We start from the raw sequence: 12555 nt of genomic DNA on the forward strand, positions 1-12555 counted from the left end.
TGGCTGCCTACACTTTACCCAACCTTTAAAATAAATGAAAAAGTATAATTAAAATAAAAATGGTAATCATTATGATATTCACACATGCATGCTTGTGAATATGTATGCATGTATTGTGTGTGTATGTGTGTATGTATAAATATATCACTGTACCTTGATCATATTAATTCCCCATTATTCTTTCACCAGCCTCTTTGCCCTCCCTTTCTGTTTCTCATATACCCAGCTATATAAACACACAGTTGTGTCTACGCAAATAAGACATAATGAAAATGTATGACATTTTGTTTTCTTTTTTCAAATACTTTATTTTGTTTCTCTCTCAGCTCCCTTTAGAGTGTTGCTATGAATAGCTCCTCTTCCAGATAAATAAATGGCACATAGATAGATTGGATAGATGATAGATAGATAGATAGATAGATAGATAGATAGATAGATAGATAGATGTTAGATAGATATGCTCCATTAGAGAAAATGTGACATATTTTCTTTCTGTATATAGCTCATTTTGTTTCTTGTAATGACATCCAGCTCCATGAGTGTCCCTGCAAATGACATAATTTCATTGTTTTATGGTTACCCTAAACAATTCCAGGTTCCCATGCAAGAGAACTGAAAATGTACATTATGTGTACATTAATTGTGCATAAATATTCACAGAAGCATAGATAATTATAACCACAAGCTGGGAATACAAATATTCAAATTTCTACAAGCACATAACTACAATGTACAATATCATTTGATAATAAATAAAAACAAGTCACCAACAATGCAATTACATGGTAAACTTCCAAAACATTATAAGAATAAAATAGACACATAAAATTGTACAATTTTATTCCAGAAACAAAGACTCTTTCTTAGTTACCCCATGTGTTATGGATATTTTTGCCTATGTACAAAAGAGAACATTAATGTGTCATTGAGAGTCCTCAGAACTCTGATGAAAACTGTGGGACTTTATTTTCTCTTTATTTTATTTTTTTTTCGGTTTTTACTTTCAGTCGACGCTGTTTTGATGGAGCTTGGATACTCAGCTGTCTGTTGATATATTTGGCCATAAGTGAATTAGTTAGCTGCAGCTCAGCTCAGCTCCAAGTCTACCTCCCCACAACAGTCTATTCCCACCACCACTCTTTCTTTCGGTCTGCCTGTATTCCTTTCCATTTCTTCTTTTTCTTTCTTTCTTTCTTTTTTTGCTTGCTTGTTTGCTTGCTATTTAATCTGACAAAGAGTTTCATAATGTACCTGGAGCTGGCCTGGAGCTTTCTGTTTAGAAAAGTCTAGCCTTGAAATTATAGAGAACCATATACCTCTACAACCTATGTGCTAGAATTAAAAGCATATACTACAGGGAACACCCTCATAAAAGCAGATGGAGGGAGGATGAGATGGAGGGTTTTGGGGGAGGAAACCAGGAGAGGGGATAACATTTGAAATGTAAGTAAAGAAAATATTCAATAAAAAAAATAAAAATAAAATAAAGAATATTCTACCATACTTGAAAAGTACTTTAAAAGTGAGTTTTTTTTCTTTCTACATACTTTTCTTTATACCTAGATTTTCTAGTTAGTTAGAAGAAGAACAAGTTAAATCTATACAATAAAATGCCATGATTTAATATGAAAAACATAGTATTTAGTATGTGTATTAATGTACAGTAATTTAAGTAATAAAATTATAATAAAAATATTACTTCTATTTTCTTATCTAGAATCTGAGAATTGTATAACTTTCAAATTTAAAATGTATAATATAATAATAGTTATTACTATTATAAAATATTTAAAATATTTAGTCTTAAGTCTTAATTCAACAGATACTGGAATTTAAAGTTCATTTTAGCTCTGCTATTTTATTCTGATCATGAAGAAAGACTCTGGGAATACATTTTCCCCAAGGTCATTACGGTTTTCCTTTCTTTTCTTAACAAGACTACATAAGAAGTGAAAGAAGGAACATTTATTTCAGTAGATGAGAAGTAATGGAACAAGGAAGATTCAGTTTTCCCATTATTAGTTTAGAGGGTCAAGGATTCTCCAGTACTAGTTATTCATAATTGTTCAGAATTTCTACATTATTTAAGAAGACACTAACAAAAAGTCACGTGAGTTCAAACCCATTTGGAAAATATTAGCCGATGTGTTCAACTCAAATTAAGAAAAGAATGTAGTTGCAAACAAAGGGGTAGTCACTGTTTTTGCATTTATAATATATTAGATGTCCTGGTTTTGAACAAAAAGAAAGTATGTGATTGTAAAGACAATGATAAGATGGTAACTTATATCTAACTCTATGGATTCTGCCTTAGTGATAGTGAGTCATAAATGGGAAATTAAAAAAATAAACATGCCAGTCATTGCAAAGCACAGTATCAAGTCTGGAGGAATGAAAAGGAAGAAGAAGGAGGTTTTTAGGTGCAAACTATCATAGAGAAAAGGTGCTTGCCCTAGTCCTCTGTACTTTAAACCTTAGTTGTATGTGAGTATTTGTGTGTTGTACAAAAAAATAAATTACATAACAATTGCTCTAAACTTCTAAGATATAAACTCATTGGTGTTGAGTAATTTGTATTTTAAAAATCAGTAGGATTCCAAAAGAGAAACATTTCCTAGAACCGTGGCATTGAGCTTGATTCCCAGTCTGATTGGAATGCGGATGTTCTTTTGTCAAATTTTCACATGAATCCATAATACATAAAAGGAGAGAGAACTACAATGGCTTTTGTACAACTCTAGGACAAAGACCTGGAAATTCACAGCATACATGACTTTCTCTAAACTTAAAGTTGCCCTCCTTTTCTACAAAAGACAATTGAAAACTCAGGGTTCTGTGGCTGAAAGAACTAATCAGAATTGACATTGTGAGATGCATTCCCAAAAGGACAGCCTGCCACTTAAGGGATCATTTATACCCATGTGTTGATTTGAAAAAGAATCTTCAAATTTCTAAGAATCATAAGCAATTCATGTGTTCTTTTTATATTAAAAACTCCCCATTAGAATGCCTGCTATTCTACCACTAAAGTTACTTCTATTCAAACTAAACTTTTTCTTCTCTTTAGGCTCATTCCAGGTCAAGAAAAATGATAACTTCTGCCTGAAGTATGAAATCAAAAGTTTCCCACACTCAGTGGTGTGCTGTAGCTAATACAAAGTGGGAAATATGAGGATGCATGAAGAGACACTGAGTACAGAACACTTCTTTTTTTCTCTTTGTTTTATGGAAACATTTAAAAATCAATTAAAGGCAACTAAGGAAAAATCCTGGAGTAACCTCATTACAGCTGAAAAAATTACCTAGGACTTCACTTCCATCTTGATCAAGTAAGTAGAGCTGCGTTTATCTACAGAAGATTCTTCTTCTATTGTCTTTAATTCTTATCTTTGCCCCACCTCAGGATTTTGTAACAATTCTATGCTTATGGAGTAATTTAATTTTAATGTAGAAATGACCTTTAATGACAAATAATGATGACTGTAAGCTTTATTATATAACAAATAAATTACAGACATCTCATAAAGTTAAATGATTCATTGAGGTTAAATTGGGATTCCTTCAGAATCAGATATGTATAATTTAAGTTTTGTTCTATGGCACCATACAGTGAGGTTTAACTGTTGAGGTCAACAGAGAGGCCATAATTTTATTTCAATAACATCTAATTTTAAAAGGAAAACCTAAAGGAGCCATACTGGAGCTGTGCAACTTGATAAATCTGAGTAGGTGTGACATCCAGAATAGGTATTATGAAATGGGCCAAATATGAGCATATTTTATATTTTTGTATGAAAATGCAGGAAGCATTTGCTGGTACATAAATATTATCATAGCTTCAAGCAGCAAAGTCTGTGTGAAATATAATAGAAATCTTACACAAAATAAGAGGCATGTACATTTAGAAGCTGATGTATGAACTTTAAAAAGTAGAGGAGAGAAGGCTCTTCAAATGTCACATGAGACTTCAAAAATTATTCTGTGTCTTTGGACTTTATTTCTCACCTGAACTGAAATATCAGAGTATATAACACTGAGGTAAGTTTATCAAAATAAATACACTTAAAATGAAACCTAAGTATAAAAAATATAAGTGAGCAATTCAATGAGCAGCCACTATAATTAATTTGTTTTAAAATAGAAGTGAAAGTTGGTGGTCTTTCTACTTGTCCTTCAGATAATGTAATATTCTTTTGTGAATATGGCCTCAAGAACTTATTCCATGGAAGAAGTAAACAACGTCACTGAATTCATTTTCTGGGGTCTTTCTCAGAACCCAGAGGTTGAAGAAGCATGCTTTGTGGTGTTTGCCTTCTTTTACATGGTCATTTTGCTAGGAAACCTCCTCATCATGTTAACAGTTTGCTTTGGCAACCTTTTCAAGTCTCCCATGTATTTTTTCCTCAACTTTCTCTCTTTCGTGGACATTTGCTATTCTTCAGTCACAGCACCCAAAATGATTGTTGACCTGTTAGTGAAGAAAAAGACTATATCCTATGTGGGGTGCATGTTACAACTCTTTGGGGTTCATTTCTTTGGTTGCACTGAGATCTTCATTCTTACTGTTATGGCCTATGATAGATATGTGGCCATCTGTAAACCCCTGCACTATATGACTATTATGGACCGGGAGAGATGCCATAAGATGTTGCTGGGAACATGGATCGGTGGCTTCTTACATTCTATTATCCAAGTGGCTCTGGTGCTCCTGCTCCCCTTTTGTGGACCCAATGAGATTGATCACTATTTCTGTGATGTACACCCTGTACTGAAACTTGCCTGCACAGACACCTACATTGTTGGTGTTGTTGTGACAGCCAACAGTGGTACCATTGCACTGGGAAGTTTTGTCATCTTGCTGATCTCATATACAGTCATTCTCGTGTCTCTGAGAAAGCAGTCATCAGAAGGCAGGCGCAAAGCTCTCTCCACTTGTGGATCCCACATTGCAGTTGTCATCATTTTTTTCGGTCCCTGTACTTTCATGTATATGCGGCCTGACACTACCTTCTCTGAGGACAAGATGGTAGCTGTATTTTACACCATTATCACTCCCATGCTGAATCCTTTGATTTATACTCTAAGGAATGCAGAAGTAAAGAATGCAATGAGAAAACTGTGGGCTAGAAAGGTTTCCTGGGAAACTACTGGGAAATAGCAGAAAAAGTTCTCTAGCCTTGACTAATACCATTTTTCAGAGAAACAATAACAGCAACATCAGAGGATTCAGAAGAAAAATAATGGGCAATGTATTACACAGAAGTAAGGTATAATAATCATGACAATGCAATAATAATTTATGGTCCAGTAATTTTCTGAAATTTGAATGACAAAGAAATTTAATGAGTCATAAGAATGCTCATATAAAAACCATTACTGTGTCCTCTTCTTACTTAACTATTTTTAAATGAGATCATGCTACTGGTATACTTAAGGCTGTTTCTATCATTTAGAAATATATTATTTACCTATTAAGCTCTCAGTTCTGGTATATCATACAACTGTATGTATACCCATGCAAAGCACCATATCTAAGCAAATGTCTTTTTAACATGATTTTAGAAAACAAAGAGAATATCAAGCCTCATAATGTTAAAAACAGGAGTACAACTGTCTGTAAGAGACTTCAAAAATAACATATTTAGATGACAAAAGATTATGTTTCATCATTTAATTTTGTAAATAGTATTTCCATTCTTTATTTCTCACTTGTTTTACTCCAACAGTTAGAAGATTTGACTGACTATACTTACATCACTCCATTCGTCCCATCCTCATTTGGACATAAATTGCTGAGTATAAAGCTTCCCTTCACCGGGATCCACAACATGAAACTTACTTGGTTAAAAAAAAAGTGTCTTTACCATTGTTTCATTGTATTTTGTTAAAATCTAATTATCTTGAAACTAGTTATACATGTACATAGGATGAGGAATGGGATTTTTGAGTCAATCTCAGTTGCATGATGAATAGCAGGGCAGCCTCAAAGATTGAGACCTCATCTAATCTGTTTTCCTTTACCTTCCTGAACCAGATAATTCTACCAGAGGTTTCTTTATTTCCATGTAAATGAAGCATAAAGCTTGATTAGATTTTTGGACCCATTTTTCCACTACATTTTACCAACATTTTTCTTTGGTTTCTAAATTCCCTACCACTTTTTATTATTATTTTATTTATGTGCATTTCAAATGATGACACCCTTCCTAGTCTCCCCTTGCAAACCCTTCTCCCAATTCTTCTTCCCCTTTGCCTCTAAGAGAGTGCACCCTCTTCCAGCTCACCCCTCTAGCATCCCTGTTTTCTGGGGCAACAAGCCTCCACAGGACCTAGTACCTCCTCTCCCACTGATAGGAATCCTCTGCTACATATGTAGCTGGAGCCATGATCAACCCATGTATACTCATTGATTTGTGGTATAATCTCTGGAAGGTCTGAGGGGTCCAGTTAGTTGGTAGTTTATAGGAAGAACAACAATAGGGGTTGCAATCTTCTTCAGCTCCTACATTCTTCTCCTAAATCTTCCACTGGGGTCCCTGGGATCAGTCCAATGCTTAGCTATGAGTATCTGTATCAATATTAGTAAGGTGCTGGCAGAACCTCTCAGAAGACAGTCATTTCAGGCTGCTGTTTGGAAAAACTTCTTGGCCACAGCAATAGTGTCTAAGTTTGGTATCTGTGGATGGGATGGATTCCAAGGTCAGGCTATTCTTTCCTTCAGTCTTTGCTCCATTATTTGTCCCTGTGTTTTTTTTTTTTACCCTGGATGATATTTTCTTTAAATAGGGAACATGTCTATATCATTTAGAAATGAAAAATTGCTAATATCCTTGTTATATTGTGGATCATTTTGCAAATGTGTTCCTTTACTTTAAATGTGACATCTTTTAGAAATGTGATGAAGATACTTGAGGTTCTTTCAATCCACTTTTCTTTTAGAGTAGACTGTGGAATAGATAATGAGCATCAGATATATGTTTGAAAGCCTGAAGATCTCCTACTCACTAGCTGGTTCCCGTTTCATCAGCTACAAAGCATAGTGAACCCAGAAATCCTCCCCAGTTCACAACAATTCTAAGTAGATATGAAGAATGCCCATTTGGGTCCTGAAAATGTTAGCCTACACTCTAGAATAAGTTATTTTTACAGGCCTTATTTTTTCTTAATTTTACTGTAGCATCAATGAAATTTTTGTACATGATATATATAGAAGGTTCAATATGTATACAGTATAAAAATAAATATTAAAAGCAATTTAATAAGGATATCCATCACCACAGTCATTATGTGTTCACAGTGTTTGTATATATGTATATGGTTATTTTGCCATAGGGGTTTCTTTAATTCATAAGAACAGGGCAAACTTGTGAAGAAAACACTGACATAGCTTAAAAGGTGATGTAAAAACCATGTTGTCTTCTATGTTCTCTGTTCAATAAAGATTAACAATTTGTACTTAAAAAATTGTCATCTTCATCTCTACATTTTCCTAATTTCAGAGGCTTATACCACATTAAAGATTTCCTATGCTGCACACTTTTAAATCAAGGCGAAACAAATTTAAACAAATTATGTTTCCTGATTTATCAATAGTTATATCTTTTATAAATAAATAATTTAAAAGAAGCACACATATATCAATAAATTTAATATATGTAACATATAACAATGCTCATTTTCAAAGAAATTTTCTGCATCAATTGTGGGTAAAAGCATTACTTGTAGGTAAAATTTTGACTTTGAGAGCACCATGTTTTCTGTCGCTTTCATAGTTTCTTGTTCACATTTCTTTTTGCTTTAGATTTCTATCGATATAATAGATAACTTATAGAAATAGAAGTTCATCAATAACTTCTCTGAAGAAATAAAACAGTAAAAGGCTCTCATTTAATTCACACTTTTTCAAATAATTTTAATCATTATTTTTCTCTAAGAAACTCCTCATATTGAAAGATAATTACTTCATATGCATTAGTACCTTAATATCTGTTCCATTTCAGAATTATAGAGTCTGAATCAGTAAAATCTGTATAAATGGAATGCAATAAAACCTGTAACACTCCTAAGTAATATTCTAGGTCATTATTAATTTTCAACATTTTATATTTTATTGTATATAAAATCATAGACTGCATAGTATATAGGCTCAAAATAAAAACAATACACACAGTATAACAGCAACAACATGAGTATATACTTAAACACTTGTGAAGACTTTATTAATATTTATTGATTATTTTGTTTATTTACATTTCAAATGTAATTCTCTTTCCCAGTTTTTCCTTCACAAACCCCAATCTCCTTACCCCTCCCCCTGCTTCTATGAGGGTGCTCCCTCAATCACCCATCCACCCACTCTCACCTTAGCCTTCCCCTACTCAGTGTCATCGAGCCTCCACAGGACCAAGGGGATCCCCTCCCATTGATGTCAAATAAGGCAATCCTCTGCTGCATATGCAGCTGGAGTCATGGCCCACTCTATGTGTACTCTTTGGTTGGTGGTTTAGTCCCTGGGAATGATGGGGGGTCAGGTTGGTTGATATTGTTATTGTTCTTATGGGGTTATGAACCCCTTCAGATATTTCAGACCTTTCCCTAACTCCTCCATTGTGGTCCTGTCACTCAATCCGATAATTGGCTGCATGCATCCAGATCTGTATTGGTCACGTTCTGGCACAGCCTTTCATGGGACAGCTGTAAATATAGTTTCATGTGTGAAAATGAAAAATAGAGGTTTTCAACATCTGATTTAAAATGTTTAATTACTGAAATATTCCATAATAAGGAGGCTGACAGTAAATTGCAGAGTATTCCAGAGGTAATCTATGGGTAGGATAGTTTACATGGAATTATAGTCTCAGAAATATACTTTGTTTGACACGTTTATCATCTGTAACATGTACATTTTTTACATTAAAATATAATTCAATGCAGGCCTTAAATGAAAGTAGTTAGAACCTCTTTATGTTTCTGGCCGTTAGCAGGAAGTACATGTAAGACACAGCTACATCTTTCTTTTTAAGTTTTTTATTTTTTAACAATTTACCTGGTGAAAACCTCATTTTGCTCATTGCCCATGGTGCCATGAAGGCTCAGAGGCTCAAAAGTGTTAGTACTTCACGATGTTGATGATCCTCTTATTTAACTTTTCTGTGTAAACCCTCAGAGAAGTAAACAATACAAAGATAGAAAAGCAAACCATCTCCTCTGTTTAAAGATTACAACTCAAAAGCTTATCACTTGTCTGTCCCATTGCATTGTAGACATTGATTCAATAGCTAGAACAAGATACAGCAAAGAACAACACTTTATCTTGGCAACTCACATACTGCATGACATTCATCATGTCTGTATTTCTCAGAAGGTAGATGAGGGGTTAAAGCAGGAACAATCATAATATAAGAAACAAGAACAAAACATAAGGACATAAATGAAGATGTGGTTAAGAAAAACATATAGAGTTATGATTTACAAATCACAGCCGAAGATAGCTTAGAGAAATACCTAAGATGTGCATGTCCCTGTGGTGAACACAATGATAATGTAAGGAGTTATCAGGTCAGCAAAAGTCAATGTCTCTTACAATGGCAGCATGTTCCACACACTTACTGTTTTTTCTTTGATACCTCAGAGATCTGCATCATGTTAGCCATGGCTACAAATGCTGTACAGCTCTTTTAGACCCTTTGGTATATAGTCTCTATGATTATATAGCTGTGACATACAGCAGTATTGATGCATAGCAACAAAACCAACAACTATCTACATTGCTATAATGTGCATTTATTCACATTTCAATATTCAATATTAAAATGTCAATATTTCCATTTCTACTTCAGCTACTCTTTTCTGGTTATACTGAGAACTCTAGGATAATTCATATCTCTGATATACTTGTTGCTCTATTAATATAATATTAAAAATAGTATTCTATATGATTAGGTTGATATATTATTTTCAGATTTCCTGCTATAATTACTTAAAATACTATAATCTAGTAAGCGTAAATATTTATTTCTAGATTAAAGACATGAAGAGATAATATTAGCAATTTTTGTCGTGATTGTGCCAGAACATTAACAGAAGCATCTTAAAGAAGAAAAAGATAATTTTGGCTCATGTATTCAGAAAATCTTTCAATTCAATATTGCAGAGAAGGCATGGCAATAGAAGCGTCTCTATCCTTGATATCTACACTTGAGCCTTAGTTTCCACATGGTGTCAGACAGAGCCAGAGATCTTGAGGATGGAACCAGAAAGAGATATAACTCAAAGTTCATAACCTAATAAATTCCAACAACAAACCAGTTTCCAAAGCCATTCACTGAAGGCTGAAACCTGACCACCTGAAACATGGGCCTAGGAGAGAGTCATTGAAATTGGGATGTAAATTGCAAATTCAAATGATTGAAGGGCAAAAGAAATAGCTCAGTAATTATGAACACTCATTGATCAGACAAAAAGCCTAGGTTTGGTTTCCAGTAGTCAAATCAAGTTCTCAGCCACACTTAACTGTACCTTCCCCCCCCCACCATGAGCAAGCCTGAAGAGACCTTGGTTACCACAACAAGGTCAAGTGACGGGATCTACAGGTGAATCCAGTTGACTTGTGGCCGCGGGCGGCTACACTTAACTAAAACTCAGAACACAATATACTATACTTATACTAAACTTGCATTTAAAAATGATTATAATGTTTATTTTTCAAAATGAAACAATGTTCTCCAAAGTTCAAAGTATAAGATTTTTAAATTAAAAATATAAGGTTAATAAAGCCACAATGCATATTCTTCCTAACCTCAGAGGAACTACACCAGTGGGCGAGTTCTCCCTACTTGTTTTAATGTTATTACAGGATCTGAGTGATCACACACACACACACACACATAAAATATCTCAAAACTAAATGATAAATTATCTAATATATATATATATATATATATATATATATATATATATATGCACAATTCTCTCTCTCATTCTGTTTTTTTCCTTTTTTATTGGATATTTTATTTGCATTTCAGATGCCATCCCTTTTCCCAATTTCCCCTCCCTAGAAAACCCCTATTCCATGCCCCCTTTTCTTTTTGGCTTTTATACAATTTTTTAAAATGTTAATCAAAGGCTTTATAAGTTTGGTAATGCTCAATCAGAAGTGTAACCCAATACCCAACCTAGATATATTAACTATCTTTGACTGGTGGAGACATGTGAACATCTGCCTCCATGTCCCCCCCTCTCTTTCTCTCTTTTTCTTCTCTCATCACCTAGTTTCTCCTCTCACTACTTTAGTAAAGTTTCTTTTATGTATGTGGGTAAAGGACCTTCACATAAAGCCAGATACACTGAAACTAATAGAAGAGAAGTTGGGGAAGACCCTCAAATACCTAGGCACAGGGGAAAAGTTCCTGAACAGAACACCAATGGCTTATGTTCTAAGATCAAGAATTGACAAATGGGACCTCATCAAATTGCAAAGCTTCTGTAAGGCCAAGGACACTGTCAACAAGACAAAATAGCAACCAACAGATTGGGAAAAGATCATTACCAATCCTACATCTGATAGAGGGCTAATATCCAATATATATAAAGAACTCAAGAAATTAGTCGCCAAGCAACAAAATAACCCCATTAAAAAATGAGGTACAGAGCTAAACAAAGAATTCTCAACTGAGGAAACTTGAATGGCTGAGAAGGACCTTAAGAAATGCTCAACATCCTTAGTCATCAGGGAAATGCAAATCAAAACAACCCTGAGATACCACCTCACACCAGTCAGAATCCTAAGATCAAAAACTCAGGTGATAGTAGATGCTGGCAAGGATGTGAAGAAAGAGGAATACTCCTTCATTGTTGGCGGGGTTGCAAGCTGGTACAACCACTCTGGAAGTCAGTCTGGTGGTTCCTCAGAAAATTGGACATAGCACTACCTGAGGACCCAGCTGTACCACTCCTGGGCATATACCCAGAAAATGCCCCAACATATAACAAAGACATATGCTCTACTATGTTCATAGAAGTCTTATTTATAATAGCCAGAAGCTGGAAAGAACCCAGATACCCTTCAACAGAGGAATGGATACAAAAAAATGTGGTACATTTACACAATGGAATATTACTCAGCTATTAAAAATAATGAATTCAAGAAATTCTTAGGTAAATGGATGGAACTAGAAAATATCATCCTGAGTGAGGTAACTCAATCACAAAAGAACACACATGGTATTTACTCACTGATAAGTGGAGATTAGCCCAAAAGTTTGAAACAAAAGATTCAACTCACAGACTACATGAAGCTCATGAAGAAGAAAGGACAAGTGCGGATGCCTAGGTCTTCCTTAGAAGGAGTCACTAAATACCTAAGGGAGCAAATATGGAGACAAAGTGTGGGACAGAATCTGAAGAAGAGGTTGTATGGAGACCATTCCACCTGGGTATTCATTCCATGTGCAGTCACCAAAAATAGACGCTGATATGAATGACAGAAAAGGAAAGCTGACAGCAGCCTGATAAGGTTGTCTCCTTAGAGGTCCCCCAGAGTCTGACATACCCAGA

At 34.6% G+C, this 12555-nt stretch overlaps 1 protein-coding gene across 1 annotated transcript; it reads left to right on the forward strand.

Moving 5' to 3' along the window:
* Window positions 1–1981: 1981 nt before the first annotated feature.
* Window positions 1982–7464, forward strand: LOC117703755 (olfactory receptor 4S2). The gene is made up of 3 exons (XM_076929061.1): window positions 1982–2110; window positions 3068–3329; window positions 4178–7464. Exon 3 carries the CDS (start codon window positions 4202–4204, stop codon window positions 5156–5158), a length of 957 nt encoding a protein of 318 aa, XP_076785176.1. The 5' UTR covers window positions 1982–2110; window positions 3068–3329; window positions 4178–4201; the 3' UTR covers window positions 5159–7464.
* Window positions 7465–12555: the final 5091 nt, after the last annotated feature.

Source organism: Arvicanthis niloticus, chromosome 2 (assembly GCF_011762505.2).
Source record: "Arvicanthis niloticus isolate mArvNil1 chromosome 2, mArvNil1.pat.X, whole genome shotgun sequence".
Taxonomy (NCBI): Eukaryota; Metazoa; Chordata; class Mammalia; order Rodentia; family Muridae; genus Arvicanthis; species Arvicanthis niloticus.

What these genes read in the sequence shown, in the direction of transcription:
- LOC117703755 (XM_076929061.1), top strand. Translation starts at nt 4,202, where the DNA reads ATGGCCTCAAGAACTTATTCCATGGAAGAAGTAAACAACGTCACTGAA.